Here is a 15,912-nt window from a genome sequence, read left to right as displayed (position 1 = left end):
TAGGACAGCTCTAGTCTAGTTCATGCTCAAAGGCTAGGTGGGACACACTCACCAGTCAATGGGATGCTAACGAAGGTGATACCACCCAAACGACCATGGTTGGCAGGCAGAAGGCCCTCTCCATTGTATTCTAACGATTGTCATTTGCCACCACTAAGAGCCAACCATTCCTGTCTGGACCTGCCTCCATCTTTAGAGGATAAATAGATTGGCTCTTGCACCAGGCTCTCAGACTAGAGCCAGGCTCTCAGACGAGAGCTGTCCTATCTAGTTTTTTTTTAAATTGTGTATTTCCAGAAATCCCCAAAACTTGCCATAAAAATTCTTAAAAATACACAATGATCGTTAATTAAAAACAAACACAAAAACGGTGAGGTATCATTTGTTGAATATTAAATTGTTGTTTTGTTTTGCGGGGCAAGCAGAGTAAAAAAAGACACAATTTGGCATTTGGGTTGTATTTAAAAGACACTAACGTTTGAAATTTGAATATAAGTTATATCACACACCATACTTGTTGACTGTTGCTTTTAGGCTTACTTAAAGAGGGATAACACTGCCCTCTAGAGGTCAACAAAGTATTGCAGCGTTGGTAGCCGTTTGTACCAATACAGCACTTTAAAGGGAACGGTATTATTTACGTTTGAGCTACTTCGAAAATAACTTTTTGAAAGATATATGGAATTCGAAATTTGAAACAGTGACACTATTAACTACGACTATAAAGTCTTACCATTTGTTTACATTTGCTTAAATAAATGTTTTGCTTAGAAAATGCCAAAACGCTGACATGTCTTGTTCACAGTCAGAACATAATTGAGCACATGCGTCACTGCAATCCTTACGGTGATCCAAATCAGCAATTTATTTGGATGCAAAAGCAGTAATAGGCAAGAAAAAGAAAACACGAGAGGATGCAACTGTACAAGAATAGACATGTTAGTAATCACACATTGGCATGGACAGGGTGAACATGTTTTGACTGTACATTAGAAGGTATATGCGCCGTTGAGAAGCAAAAGTAAGGGTAAAATAGAACAAGATATGGCTGTGCTTCCAGAATAGGAAGACTTTTAAGTCAATGATGATCCTTCAATCATGAGCCAAACTAAAGAGGAAAGTAAGTGACACCGACTTTCGTGTCAACAGGAAAGCACTTAAGTCAATGAGTAGTGTGTTTTGGAACATTGGACATGCTTTATTTCAGAACTTTTCACAATTTATTTAAACATCTCACATATACAAAATAGGTACAATAGACTTTGTGATGTCATTTTTTGAGAGCGAGAGCGAGAGAGATCAGTGGCCTAAAATCCATTCAGAGTTGGATGAAAAAAAATTGGATGTCAGGATGAACTCTGGATGTGGGGTTTGAAGGGTAAAAAGCCTGAACAAAAACCCAAAACAAACTAAAAAAATTTCAAGACAAACAAACAAAAAAAAAACATGAAACAAAACACTAGACATCAGGTTTAGGAGTATTCCACCTGCTTAAAGTGGGAGAGTACCAGAGGACCAATGCAAGACTCCTTAAAGATCAATACAAAGTAATACAGAATAAAGTGGTTTTGTCCACAGCTGCATATTAGCACCATTGATCTCCGCTTCAAGTTACCGAGCGCCTTTGGATACGAGACAACGCTTGAAGCTTTAGAAGCCCAAACATCTCTGTTGTGGACCCGGGGTTTTGCCTATTTAAGTACATGCATGAGGTAGTTTAAACCTTATTTTCATGGAAATTGTGGTTTTAAACCTCCTCTTTGGAAGATATACAAAGACCACAAAGTGATGCGTACTTTCAGCGTTTTTATTACACTTCTTTTATTTTTTACAAAAGGATGACATGATGTCCCACAACAAGGTGTTTTCCCGCGTCCCTTTGGGTTGCTGTATTAATTTGCATTGCACAATCGCTCCTTTCAGTCCGTTCAGTCCTCTCCGATAGTTGCCCATCTTAAGCAAGTGGATGCGCAGTGAGAAATCAGCATTAAAAAAAAAAACACAAAAAGAAAGGGCAGAGATTTCTTTTTTCGTTCTTTCTCTCTTTTTGGGTGTTAATTTATCATGAGTCTATTTATTTGAAACAGACTGGGCCAATGTCCAAACCAAACTCCTGATCAGCTCCACCAATGTCCAAAGGTGCAATGTCGAGGATGGGCAGGCGAGATGGTTTATTTGTTCTGTACTCAATCACTGTCTTGCTCCACTCACCAGTGTGTCTCTGCGGGAGGGGGGTAAACGAGGAAAAGAGACCCAATTTCAGTACGGTGTTCAGCAAGACACTCTCTCGCTAAGTGGGTGTGCGGAGAATAATAATAAAAACGCTACTCACAGTGCAACCGTCCTCCAGCACAGAGAAGGTGAAGCGGCTGTTGCCCTCGGCCCTCAGCTCCACGTCGTTGGAGCCGCCAAGAACCACGGCCTTCTTCAGGTTGCCGGTCTCGGCATCCATGTAGGCGACGCTGTTCTTGCAGTGGTAGGTGATGTTCTGGCTAGCCTGGTTGGACAGCAGGCGCATGAAGGCCAGCTGGGTGGCCATGCTCTGAGGGCTGAGGGTCTCGTCGTTGTAGGTGAACTGCAAAAACACACCACATGTAACTCTTCTATTCCTGAACTGCAGCGCACAAAATGGTGAAAATGTGGTAAAACACGCACACCAACTGTGTTGCCTGTGCTATTATTTTTATGAGCAATACACCACATGGCGGGGCTGCTTTTTAATTTTTTTGTTCCAAAAACAGAGTGTAGATGTAGATGATGTCTTTCTGGCAGCTCACCTCAGTACCACCATTGATGGTCTCTCCGAACCAGACGTGCTTCATGCTCTCTGTGCTTCTGTACCAGTTCTTCTTGGCGATGCTCTCAGGGTGGGCATAGATGCAAGTCTCACGGGTGGTGAAGTCACAGAAGACCTTGATGGCGTCATTGATGCAACCCTGGTTGGGGTCGATCCAGTAGAATCCTACAGGGCAGGAAGATGGTGGATTGGTTTCTTTGCACGATTTAAAGCAGGGCATGACTTCTGGAAGATTTTGAATGTACCGCTGGTCCATTCAGGGTGACCCAGCTTGATGTCACGGCATGTGCGGGCAGGGTTCTTCCTGGAGCCCTCAGGGGTGAGCAGGTTCTCGATCTGAGTGTTCAGGGACTTGATGGTGGCGTCAACCTCGTAATCCTTAGCTCTCATGGCGGGCTGATCAGCTCTGTACTCATCGTATCCAGACAGATCATAGCCACCACCAGCAGGGCCGGGAGGTCCGGGCAGACCGGGAGGTCCAGGGGGACCCTAATGGAGACAAGATAGGGTTTTGATATGAATCTCCTTAATGTAAAACAACAAGTCATCTGTCTGGCTCTACAAAATATACTTACAACAGGTCCAATGTGTCCAGGGGCTCCACGAGCACCAGCAGCGCCAATAGAACCATGGGCACCAGCTCTACCGTCCTTACCAGGGGGTCCATGGGGTCCGGAGGGGCCCTGAAGAAGGAGATCAACATTTTTTATCACCTGTGTCTATCAGTATGATACACTGCCTATTACTTTGTTACTGTGTTATTGTGAGAAATAAAAAAGTCCAGCACATAAGTACAAAACATGGCCAGGAATCAGCATTTCACTTACTCGAGGTCCAGCGTGTCCATGAGGACCAGCAGCTCCGGTGTCACCAGGAGGTCCCTAAAGAGAGAGATGCCATTAAATGATAACCAAGTCAGACAAGAGTGTATTATGTTTCATGGTGGTTTGCTTCACTCACAGAAGGTCCTGGCATTCCCTGGAGACCAGGGTGTCCACGAAGACCCTTCATTCCTCTCTCTCCTCTGTCTCCAGCAACTCCCTTCTCACCACGGACACCAGCGGGTCCCTATAAACACACGCACACACCATGTATGAACACATCATAGACGAATGATACATAGAATGACATTGAGATACCAGAATCCCCATGACAAGTGTTATGACTCTACTTACAGCGGCACCTCTAGCTCCAGCGGCTCCAGCAGGTCCAGCGGGTCCTGTGTGGCCCTATAGATACAGAAAGACATCATCAATCAACAGTCATTAATGGAAATGCGTTGAAAAACAGCTGTGCACAACATACAGAATCTCCACGGTTTCCAGGTCTTCCAGAAGCTCCACTTGGTCCAGCAGGTCCAGGAGCACCAGCAAGTCCCAAGGCACCGGAGGGACCAGGGTCACCACGGTCTCCCTAAAAACATCAGGAGAGGGCAGGTGAGGGTCAGAACAGACAGTATTTTCTGTACAATGCATGTTTAGGTGCTGGAGAGGACAATACCTTGACTCCAGGAATACCAGGACGACCAGGAGGTCCATCGTTACCAGGGCTACCCTGTCAATTTGATAGCATATACCTTAACACCAAGCCCTTGAACAAGTTATATTCAAAACAGAATGGAAGTGAACTGTGAACTGTACCTCACGTCCAGCCTCTCCCTGAGGTCCGGTCATACCAGGCATGCCAATGTTGCCAGGGGCACCACGGGCTCCAGCGGGACCAGCGGGTCCAACTCTACCAGGCTCTCCCTATGATGAGCATAACGAAGTAACACACATTTGATTACTTGTCTCAAAGACACTCCAAAGACGTTTTTAGTGTCAGAAATCAGTACTTACAACAGCACCAGGACCACCAGGAGTACCACGATCTCCTCTAGCTCCAGGAAGACCAACAAATCCTTGAAGTCCAAGAGGTCCAGATGCTCCAGGAGGACCAGGAGGACCCTAAGCCCAAAACAGCATGAATTACGATGATGATGGACCATGTGAGCATCTGGCGAGTGCACTCCAACTTACAGCAGGACCAGACTCTCCGGAAGGACCCTTCTCTCCAGAAGGACCAGGAGGTCCGACGATACCCTGCTCTCCACTGGGGCCAGTGGGACCTGGGTCACCACGGAGACCACGAGGACCATCTTTACCTGCGGGACCAGCAGCGCCAGGGGGGCCGACAATACCCTGATAGTGGAGAAGGGAAGAGGAGAAAATATGAAATGTATGTATGCATTTTTCATGCTTGGTGTCAGTGATCTAAAATGTACTCACAGCAGGTCCAGCAGGTCCAACTCTACCAGCAGCTCCAGGGAAACCAGTCAGACCCTAACATGAAAAAAGTCACAAGCTCAATCATTCCTCTGAAAACTAAATCCCATAAAAGATGAATTTACCTGAAATATAAATATATTAATATATTATAACATGTCTCATTTATCGCAGTTGATTGGTTCTCGACCCAACCGAGAACCTACTTCATGATATGTGAATTTCCATGAAGTAGGATTCCTTATTTATCAACGAAATATTTTCATAGTGAAACCTGTGTAAACCCTATAAATACGTTTTTTTTAAACATTATTAGAGCCCTCTAGACATTAAATAACACCCTTATAGTCACTTTTACACTCAAATTATGTAATATAGTAGACATAATATGAGTAAATAAGCCATTTAAGCCATACATAAGACTCATGCTCACGTGTTGCTATAAAGGTGCAGAGTGAGTGGCGGACACGAAGTGACGACAGGGGCTCAGAGTTGAGTATTGTGCCTGTTGTGAGGTAACTCAAACCTGCAATAAAAGCCTGTTCCGGCGATCAAGTCTGGTGATTGTGTGTCTCACCAAACATTACAGTAACATTACTGACACCTAGCGACTAGTATAGAAAACTACCTCTTTGAATGCCTTGAATTTGTATTTTAGTTCATGTAGCCATTTCTATGCTTGACAATGCTGAATTTAGGCAAATAATACATAAGGTTTGCAAAAATATGACTAATAATGGGCTATATTCAACCAAGAAACAGCATAACGAGAGTGTAGCTGCAAAATTGATGACTGTACTTGGTAGTAATAAACTACAAAACACTACTCCTTTGTTTGGGTCGGGGATTGTGCAAATGGAACAAAGGTGCTGGCATGGTTAGGTACGGCAATGGGGGCGCTAGCGTCGGAACGTACATGCTCAGCCATGCTAATTAGCGATATCTTCTCTGAGACTGCGTGTACTGTGTGGGCTCTACAGGCATGAGTGAGTGACAGCCATTAATGCCACCACCCTTTTTTGGCCGAACAACAAATATCATTCAGTTAAACTCATTATTGTAAAGAATATATACATTGGTTTGTACAATCTGTTCTCTGAAACCACTATTGGAAATATATGCCAGCCGGTAGTAGTGTTCCTATATTTTTGGGGTGAAAATGTATCTGTTGTGACCAAGATCAAGCTCTTATTGTGACATGATACCGACAGCGGAAGTGAGTTCAGTCGGCCGTGCGTGTGTAAAAAGCCTGCTCGGGGAATAAATTATGTGTACAGTATTTTTAATACTCACAGAAGGACCATTGTCTCCACGGGGACCAGCAGGTCCAGCAGGTCCGGAAGGACCCTGAAAGGCAGGTAAATAATCACATTTAATCCCTATTGGCGTTTTATGAATTATCTGCATAATTTAGAAGACCCAGAATGAATGGTATACTAACAGCAGGTCCAGATTGTCCAGCGGGTCCAGCAGGGCCAGCGGGGCCAACATCTCCCTTTCCTCCAGCAGGTCCACGCTCTCCTCTTGCTCCAGTCTGACCATTAGCGCCCTATAGGGTGGAGCAGGCTTAGCAAAGCTTTCTGATTATGTATTTAAGTGTTTATTCATATGTAACATCGTTATGCTCAGACAGGAAGTGCTTACAGGGGGTCCAGCGAATCCAGGAGCTCCAGCAGGTCCAACCTCTCCACGCTCGCCCTGTGTTCAGAAAAGAGATGCAAACTCAGCAAAATAATGCAGATGGCTGAAAACAATAGAGAGGTTAATATTAATTCAAATGGCAACTTACAGGGGCACCACGGACTCCAGCTGGGCCAGAAGGTCCGAAAGATCCAGCCTCACCCTGCAAATGGCAATTGCTATGAAGCGTGGACATGTGACATGGTGTGATGTCTACTATAATACTAATCCCAGACCAAAATCACGTGATATGAATGCTGCTTTTTGGTTCTTATTTCTACTTTGTTGATGAATATGCTGGGATATAGCCGTAACTGTACTTGTTTGTTGGTTGGAATTGAATATTAGCATAATTGTTTGATCAAATGAGTTAAGAGGAGAAGATATGATGCTATCTTTACGTCCAAAACATTTCGGCAGCTTTTGTCATCTACTTGCCTTGTCGCCATTGGCTCCTGTGGGTCCAGGGGGTCCACCAGCTCCGGGGAGACCCTAGAACACAGGATGGCAGAAGATGGTAAACCTCTGCTTTTGACAATTTTGGGTGTCAAGAGCTTGAGGATGGAGGATGCACTTACACGGGCACCATCTCTGCCGTGATTGCCGTCAGGTCCTTTGTGTCCAACCTCTCCCTGTGCAAGAGCGAAGAGCAAAGTTTAAGCCAAACCTTTCACTGAAATTCCATGGAAGATACAAATACTTTTTTTAGTGCAGACCTTCTCTCCCTTGACTCCGGGGGGACCAGCAGCTCCACGCTCTCCGGGCATGCCACCAGCTCCCTGGTGTCCAGGGGCACCAGCAAGTCCAACAACGCCAGGCTCTCCCTAGAATTGGAACGGAGAAACGTTGGTTCATTTATGTTGTCATCTAAAACATTAGTAACATTTTTTAAATATTTCTTTAGATGATTCCTCTTCAATTACTTCATATTTATCCTGTGCTTAGCTGAAGTGTCAGGTCTCCTTCGCTCAGTTGCACTACAAGCGTTGCAGCAACCCTTGACCTAACTAGTTCACCACAACCAACATCCTACCTTGCCACCATCAGCGCCAGGAGCTCCAGCAGGTCCACGGGCTCCAATTGGTCCCTGGGGTCCAGAAGCTCCAGCAGCACCGGGGTTACCACGCTCACCCTGCAAGAACACACACAGGCAGTCAGTGGAGAGTCTAGTAGCCCCTGGTCTTGTGTGTGTGAATAGATGCTCTATGGTTATCATCATCATGATGCTCTCGCATACCTTGGCACCAGCGGGTCCAGCGATTCCCTGGTCTCCTGGGATACCCTGTTAGGGACACACCATGCTGGTCAGTTGGTGTCGTAAGCTTTGAAAGTGGCTTTGTGTTGACAATATTGTGTTTCTAAAGGTTACTTACTCGGTCTCCGGGCTTGCCAGCCTCTCCAGCACCACCAGCGGGACCAGGCAGACCCTAAAAGTGTCAAGCAATGACTTTAGTGCAAATTGATGGTCATGGTTTAGTATATTTTTAGAACACGCTTCTCAAAGTTACACTGAATTACACTACATTTACACTATCACAGTACATCATGTCTGAAAAGGCGAGCTTCATTAAAAAAAACACAGAGTACAATTTGTTGCTATTAAGAGCATTTGATTTACGCATTAAACCTCATTTGACTTTATCTATAAACGTGAATGTAGACTGAATGCTCTCAACAGTATTGGTAGCTCGAGACAGATCCGAACCTGGAAACCAGGAGCGCCAGCAGGTCCCTGCTCTCCCTTCTCCCCAGGACCGCCCTGTAGCCAGAAACAGCAAACCACGATATAAGACACCATGTTAAAAGTCCAGTAACCTGATATCATCAAAATAAATGAATGCTTTAAACTGTTAAATGGCCACAAGCATACTTACAGAAATTCCCATGGGGCCGGTGGCTCCATTGTTGCCATCAGCGCCGGGGGCACCCTACACACAGAGATGTCACGCAATTCAATAACTGCCAATTCATAATTAATAATGCCTCAAGTACGAATATGCAACTGACTTACTCTCAGGCCAGTAGGTCCAGTAGCTCCCTTATCTCCGGGTTTGCCAGCGTCACCCTAAAAGATACAAACCGGGAATGATGATTTTGATATAATAAATATGATTTTTTATATATTGTGTATGTTTTGTCATTGTTTCTACTTACAGAAGGTCCCTTGGGTCCAGGGAAGCCGATGTTTCCGGGCTGGCCTCTAGGTCCAGTTGGGCCGGGAGGACCGGTGCGGCCATCTTGTCCGGCAGGACCCTAGGTAAGGAAACAGGAAGTAATTGTAGTTAGTATAAAATATATAAATAATTTGACTGAATTGTCAATTTTTGTGGAAAGTTAAGCTCACTCACAGAGGGTCCCTCCTTTCCTGGGGGTCCAGAGCTTCCGGGGCTTCCGGGGAGACCCTGTTGAGATGTCGAATTTGAATGTCACAGCTAGCAGGGTTTATGTCTTCATAACACAGCTATTTCAGTTTGGAGTGTCGGGATATCAGTGACCAATTCCAAAAAATGCTCACCCTGAGACCAGCAGGACCAGGCTCACCAGCACGGCCAGCATCTCCAGGGGGTCCGCGAGGTCCGGCAGAACCAGTGGAACCACGAGCACCAGGCATACCCTACGTGAGACGGACCAGAAGATACGTCAGAAAAACGAGGAGCACGTTTCACTCCGTGTGTGAAGGTTGACTTACAATTGGGCCAGTTCTTCCCTCAACGCCAGGCATTCCACGGCTACCGGGAGAACCCTATAGAACACACCATCAACATCAACACCACTGTCAGCGGTGATCCAAGAAAAATGATGTTGGTAACACCAATAGTCACTCACTCTAGATCCACGGCTACCAGCAGGGCCGCTAGCACCGATTTCGCCAGTGGGTCCGCGTTTGCCCTCCTCACCCTGAGATCCGGGGGCTCCCTGAGGTCCAGCGCTACCCTGTGGAAAGCAGTAGATATGGAGCAACATATTTAATCATCAAGACAGGAAAGGAAACTGGTAAAACATGAGTCGGATGTGGTTAAAACTTACAGGCTCACCCTTGGCACCAACATCTCCCTTCACACCCTGAATGCCAGGATCTCCCTAAAACCGATGCAGACACAAAGAGGGTTTAATACAAATAATACCATTATTATTTATATCCAAGTGCAGGATGTTTTTGTGAGCATTTGTACTTACAGCCAAGCCTCTGGGACCAGCGGCACCCTGAGGTCCCTGAGGTCCAGGTCCTCCTCTAGGTCCGGGGAAGCCAGGAGCTCCAGCAGCACCAGGGATACCCTAAAACAGCAGCCATGATGGACACTTGAGTATCATTTAGCAGAAAACTCCTCGTACGGGAGTTTTGTGCACACAAAAATCTATGCATAAAAGTCATATTTGAACACTTACAGTAGCTCCCTTGGCTCCATTCAGGCCATTAGCACCAGGGTTACCCTAGGAAAGAACATAAATAAAATGTATTAATCAAAATGTAAATACCAGCAACATTATTCACTTCAAGCTTGAGGATGAAAAGAATGAATAGAATAGAAACACGAAATACACAAAAAGGAAGATACGTTTATCTATGAATATATTATTTCAATGGAAATCAAAAGGCTTTGGATAGTGAACCATTATGTGCAGTATCACGTGAAGGCGAAAAGGCGTACTTACAGCAGGACCAACGGGGCCAACAGCACCATTGGGACCAGGCTCTCCTCTTGCTCCCTGAGGTCCAGAGGGACCACTAGCACCAACAGCTCCAACCTCTCCCTATCAATGAGCAAATGCATCCAATCAATACACATTCAGTTCCCTATAAAACACTGCACAACATAGAGGGTTAGTACTACTAATTACAACAGTTATAAACTCCTAAAAAAAACAAAAAAAGAGTATAGGATGTGAAGCAAGACCCACCTTGGGTCCGGGGCCACCGGGGAAACCTGGGGCACCAGCAGCACCAACAGGTCCCTGCGGAGAGAGCAGGCATCGTGTCAGAATGTATACTCCCAAAAACGTGTACTATGTAGTTTCGACCCAGGGAAGCTACTTACAGCAGCACCAGCAGGTCCGGTGTTGCCATCAGCACCACGAGCACCGGCAGGGCCAGCAGGGCCGGCACGGCCTCTCTCACCAGACAGACCACGAGGTCCCTAAATGTGGGGAGAACACAGACGATACATGGATCGTGAGAGAAAATAACACTTGTATATGGTGGGAGTGGCGCTGGATGCAACACTCACAACAAGTCCAGGTCTTCCAGCAGCTCCATGGGCACCGGGCTCACCCTACATGAGAAGGACGAAAACAAGGTAAAATACCACCATTTATACATCTGCAATTGCAGAGAAGGAAGAGCCATCATGATGATTATTGCCTATTGATCGTTTTCCTACCTTGGCTCCAGCGGCACCAGGCTCTCCCTTGCGTCCATCCAAGCCATTGTAACCCTGAAACAAGGAAAAGGCAAAAAAAAGGGAAGCCATTTTATGATCTCATGTGCTTCAGTTAGTTGAGAACATATATTATTGTCAAAAAATGTTTTTTGGTTAGCTCCTCAACAGGCAAGAAACAAATGCCCTATCTGGCGCACTCCTTCTCCTTTGTTCTGCTGAGTGTGTCTGAGCTTCCACTCACTCTGTGTCCCTTCATTCCAGGAAGTCCAGGGGTTCCGGGGAATCCACGAGCACCCTGTAGTTACAAAAAACACAATATTAGTGAGAGGTGCTGTTAATTATTCCTCCTGAACAAGCATGAGTGGTGCTTACCTGAGGGCCGGGGGCACCTCTGTCTCCAGGCTTGCCAGGTCTGCCATTGTTACCCTGAAAGTGGAAAATCACTCCAATTAATTCCAAGAGAGAGAACTATTAGTTTTATTATGCATCCGTAGTGACAGAATGTTTACTTACGTCCTCTCCAGCTTTGCCAGGAGGTCCTGGGGGACCACGAGGACCAACGGGGCCCTATGACAGACAATGAGTGTTGCTCACCAAACATTTCGGGATTGCTTTGAAAGTATTTTATATAACCAAATAATCTTACAGTCTGTCCAGGCTCTCCGGGCTCGCCAGGGTGTCCGGTGTGTCCTTGAGAACCCTGTTACAACAAATACATGATGCAATAATCAGTCATACTAAAGTTAAGAGGAACTGGGATTTGAGTGAAACTGTCAACTTACAGGGGGTCCAGGAGGTCCGGGAGGGCCTCTGTTTCCCATCATACCCTAAGGAGAAGAAATCAAGTGTGTGATTAATCATTTCTGTGAAAATAACTCATGCAGGTTTGTTTGAATAGAGCGCTCGTCACCATGGGTCCGGGGCCGGGATCAGGAGCCTTAACGCCATCATACTGAGCAGCAAAGTTCTGCAAACAACAAAAATGGCGTCAATAATGCACAATAATGCATGTAATCTTGTAATACAACATTAAAAGAGTGAATCAAAATCGTTAAGCGGGAGTGTGGTCTTCACAGTAAAGCGGAAATACACCGACACAGCTGAGCTTTGCATCAGATTCGTACGCCAATTGTGTGTTTGCATCAATACACAGGTGACCACACGCTGTTTGTGAAAGTCAACACAGTGTGATATATAAACAGTGAACTTACTCCTCCAAGTCCAGGGGGACCAGGGGGGCCAGCGGGGCCGGGGAGTCCGGGTTTTCCATCTTTTCCATTAGGTCCCTGGGGACCCTGAACAACAGCAAAATGTGGCCATGAGATGCTTGTGTTGTTGTCATGCCCATGGTTAACAGGCAGACATGCGATGCAATACAGCCTAACTGCGCTGACGAGCGCAAATTACTGCTCAAAATGCAGTTGTTAAGTACATAGAACACATCTAACAGTTGACATGGGTTCATGCAAAATGGGACGTGGCCTAACGGGGTTAGAAGGTCAACAAACCCTACTTGCAATACGCCACATCACAAAACATTGAACAATGTTCAGAATGATCCAGTTCACTTCAACTCACCCTGTCACCTCGAGGTCCTTTGTCTCCTCGGGGGCCCTGCAGCAGGAAAACCACTCAGTCAGCTTAAAATACACACCAGATGTCTCTCCACTTAACTGCTTCAAAGAGGGCCTGTCCTTTCTTTTCTTACGTACCCCAAATAGAACTGAATAAAGCACACTAGACGCAGAGCATGTATATCATATGTGCATGTAAACAAACTTGACCTTACAAGACGCAGGACAAGCAACTTAGGACACATTGTCAGTGACGGGACATGACAAAACATTGCCCTCTGACCTCGTCTAGGCTAAACTTATTGCTCTGATGTGCCATGCTGCCAGGTGTTAAAGCACACATAAGAACAACATTATGTGCTCACCTTCACGCTTCCCTAGATAAGAAAAGAAGATAAATACATGTGAATGTAATGTATTTATTCACTCCTTAAGTCTGCTTTGTTTTGCAAAAGCATGGGTTGCATTTGTGCCTGTACAATAACTGAACATGCTAAATGTCATTATGCTCTTTCAGGAGTGCATATGTGGAGACTGAGTAGCAGTAAGAGCATCATAGTCCACAGAAGACAGCTCAGAGATAATAATAATAATGCAGACGTTCAAGTGGAGCTGAAGCTGCAGACATGCATTCCGCTATTAGAGTTTGGGCAATCTCAATTGTGAGTTGAAATGTGCCATCATCAGGTATAGCTTTGACTTAGCTATCTAGATCAAGCTTCAGTAGCTGGTCTGAGATCAGATATTATCCTGAAGTGTATTGGCTAAAATGATGAGGAAGGCCGCTGCCCCTCATTGCTGCCCTTAGAAAGGATCCTTTGTGCCATGCAGGCCCCAGTGGGCGCCTCAGCACGGGCGGTTTAAGCTTTCACCGACAGTCTTTAGCCAGTCGGACCCTCACCTATACCGAGGACAGACTGGGAGAATAATTTTGGCGAGGGGGCACAAGTTTGCAAATCCTCGATTGTAGTTGAGATTGCTCAAATAGTTGTGGACCAGTACGAGAGGTATCCTTCGCTTGGGCATTTTGTTGGAAGACAAGGTAAGTCATGTGGTTTTGATGATTGCATGCATGCATGTACTAACCGAGTCTGTGGCGATGGACAGGTGAAGAGGAGGCAGAGGGTGAAGAGTAGGGTGGGGGAGAGAAAAGGGAATATTCCATTAGAACACAAGCAACTTAAGAGCAACAATGTCATTTCCATCTTTTACATCTATTTATACATAGTGTTAGCACATAGCAGAACTGCACAGTTATGTGTGAAATGGATGTGTATTTCCTGGAGCTTTATTTGCTAGAAATGTGCACCAGGCGTTCATCATTGCCTACTTTAAAATGTCTTCAACAACAATGCAAATCTTAGCATTCCACACTGGAATTAGGCTGTGAACAGGCCTCAGCATGTACTGTCTATAGTCCATGCCTTTTGGACAGGCATAGTACAACGTAGGATTTTACACATGGGAATGTGTAAAATTAGATACGTGTATAACATTATATCAATGAATGCCATTTGAGTGAAAAGTAAGTCAAAGTAGTTCTCCAAAGTGTTTAAAAATAGTCTAATGTCTATTGATGTGGCTGATGTTTACATGTCTTATCTCACAGTGCTACAATCACTGCATCTCTGAATGTGGACCAGCTGGTTGTGGTCGGGTATTGGCTGGGCAGGACCTCCCCATGAACTCTCAAGCGTCGTGGCCTACCTTCACCACAAGGTGGCGCGGATGGGCCCACAAAGTGACGTGAAACTGTTTATCGAAACTGTTTTAGGTAGTTCAACGTTAAAACGCGTGCTAAGTTTACATTTCAACAGCACATCTCATGCACATTCTCGAGAAAACTGAATTCAATCCTAATCAATTAAATTTGAAGTTCTAATTTAAACAAAGTTAAATGTAACCCACAATAAGTGTATCATAAATAAAAATAAAATACAATATGATATTTATATGCTATTTCACTTAAATTTGTATCTCGAAAATTGATAAATCGATTTGGTTCCAAGTTGTAGTTTGCACCAGTGACCACCAGGGGGAGACCTTGTAGTTTTCCTATAATAAATCTTCATCCCTGGATGTCTGGATGGAACAATAAGTACAACGCCCCAAATCTTTTCATCTCTGAACTCTTAAAAAATACAAACTAATTGCACCAAAAGGAAGCTAAGGCAACTACTTTCGATGGCTCACTCAATAAAAACTTTCTTTTTTTCCAGGAGTGGAACTACTCCTATGATAATTATTGTATCCTTGGAAAAAAAGAGAAGATTCCTCTGCATGAACTCATTCCGTCGGATTTTTTTTAAAATACCAGCAAGATTTGAGTTGTCTTCACGTTGATGTAAGTTCCAAACCAAAGCCAAAAAAAGATCCTCAAGCAGCGTGGGTGTAAATATCCATCAGAGAAAAGAGCAGATAATCAAACTTACATTGACATGTTGCTAGGTATGAAGTTACTGCAAGCAGCAACAGAATCCGGGTATCCACAAAGCTGAGCATGTCTAAGCAGACATGCAGACTCCTTGTGCTGCTGTGCCCCTGTTTTTAAACCACCTTCAAGCAGGCATACAGTTGAGGTGACGCTAGTAACTCCAAACTGAGCAGAAGCCTGCAGCCGTGATGCTAGAATAATAAAGTTCTATCAGGCTTATTTATATGGCAGGAGGGTCCCGGGTCTGCGTGTCAAAAGTCGGCCCACCGGCCAATGAGAGAGGAGAAACCCAATCTGACTCCCATCCCTCTCTCGCTCGCAGTCAGTCATGTGGTCCTGCATCTCCCAGCCTCCTCTTCACCACCACCACCACCACTAGAGACCGTTTGGCAAAACTTGGGCCGTGATGACGAGTGCATCGATTTAATTAGATCCATTCTTTTTGAGGACGTGGACAGCGTCGAGGCTTAAAAAGGAGAGGGAGGCCCACGTATTGCCCTTCTTTTGAGCGGCGCGGGGAGACCTGACAGTCAGCTTTGCGCGCGTTTGGCTGCGCGTCCGTGCGTAAAATGTACCTAAGGTGCGCACGGCGAAAGAACTGGTTTTTGGATTGTGTGGCGTTTTGGGGTGTTTTGAATGTTTGCTTTTTTCGCAAACATACTATTCACTATTCCAGCTCCTCGTTTTTTGTTGTAAAGTTGTCTTTTTAAAACATTTTTACAATGTTTTTTCTCCACTTTGGCACGTGGACCACATGTCTTATGCATCTCCTCAGCAATCCACG

General features: G+C 45.1%; 1 protein-coding gene across 1 annotated transcript; it reads right to left on the bottom strand.

The window, feature by feature from the left end:
• Positions 1 to 1,177: 1,177 nt before the first annotated feature.
• Positions 1,178 to 15,392, bottom strand: col1a2 (collagen, type I, alpha 2). Its single transcript, XM_054764678.1, has 49 exons — positions 15,127 to 15,392; positions 12,699 to 12,751; positions 12,332 to 12,415; positions 12,031 to 12,087; positions 11,903 to 11,947; positions 11,767 to 11,820; positions 11,634 to 11,687; positions 11,493 to 11,546; positions 11,362 to 11,415; positions 11,121 to 11,174; positions 10,968 to 11,012; positions 10,779 to 10,877; positions 10,642 to 10,695; positions 10,396 to 10,494; positions 10,129 to 10,173; positions 9,919 to 10,017; positions 9,769 to 9,822; positions 9,568 to 9,675; positions 9,431 to 9,484; positions 9,257 to 9,355; positions 9,090 to 9,143; positions 8,896 to 8,994; positions 8,753 to 8,806; positions 8,616 to 8,669; positions 8,447 to 8,500; positions 8,115 to 8,168; positions 7,979 to 8,023; positions 7,775 to 7,873; positions 7,458 to 7,565; positions 7,320 to 7,373; positions 7,180 to 7,233; positions 6,851 to 6,904; positions 6,706 to 6,759; positions 6,503 to 6,610; positions 6,355 to 6,408; positions 5,065 to 5,118; positions 4,816 to 4,977; positions 4,636 to 4,743; positions 4,438 to 4,545; positions 4,298 to 4,351; positions 4,103 to 4,210; positions 3,973 to 4,026; positions 3,758 to 3,865; positions 3,625 to 3,678; positions 3,373 to 3,480; positions 3,043 to 3,286; positions 2,778 to 2,962; positions 2,333 to 2,575; positions 1,178 to 2,221 (listed from the first exon to the last, which is right to left on the bottom strand). The coding sequence occupies exons 1-49, from the start codon at positions 15,194 to 15,196 to the stop codon at positions 2,075 to 2,077; spliced, it is 4,071 nt and encodes a 1,356-aa protein (XP_054620653.1). The 5' UTR covers positions 15,197 to 15,392; the 3' UTR covers positions 1,178 to 2,074.
• Positions 15,393 to 15,912: the final 520 nt, after the last annotated feature.

Source organism: Dunckerocampus dactyliophorus, chromosome 20 (genome assembly GCF_027744805.1).
Source record: "Dunckerocampus dactyliophorus isolate RoL2022-P2 chromosome 20, RoL_Ddac_1.1, whole genome shotgun sequence".
Lineage (NCBI taxonomy): Eukaryota > Metazoa > Chordata > Actinopteri > Syngnathiformes > Syngnathidae > Dunckerocampus > Dunckerocampus dactyliophorus.
Note: the sequence above shows the minus strand (reverse complement) of the source record. Positions and strands in the feature narration are given on the sequence as shown.

Coding starts and splice junctions, on each gene's coding strand:
- col1a2 (XM_054764678.1), bottom strand. CDS start 15,196: ATGCTCAGCTTTGTGGATACCCGGATTCTGTTGCTGCTTGCAGTAACT. Junction 12,088..12,331: donor GTCCCCCTGGACTTGGAGGA/GTAAGTTCACTG, acceptor TGTTGTTTGCAG/AACTTTGCTGCTCAGTATGA. Junction 10,878..10,967: donor CTGGAAGACCTGGACTTGTT/GTGAGTGTTGCA, acceptor CCCCACATTTAG/GGACCTCGTGGTCTGTCTGG.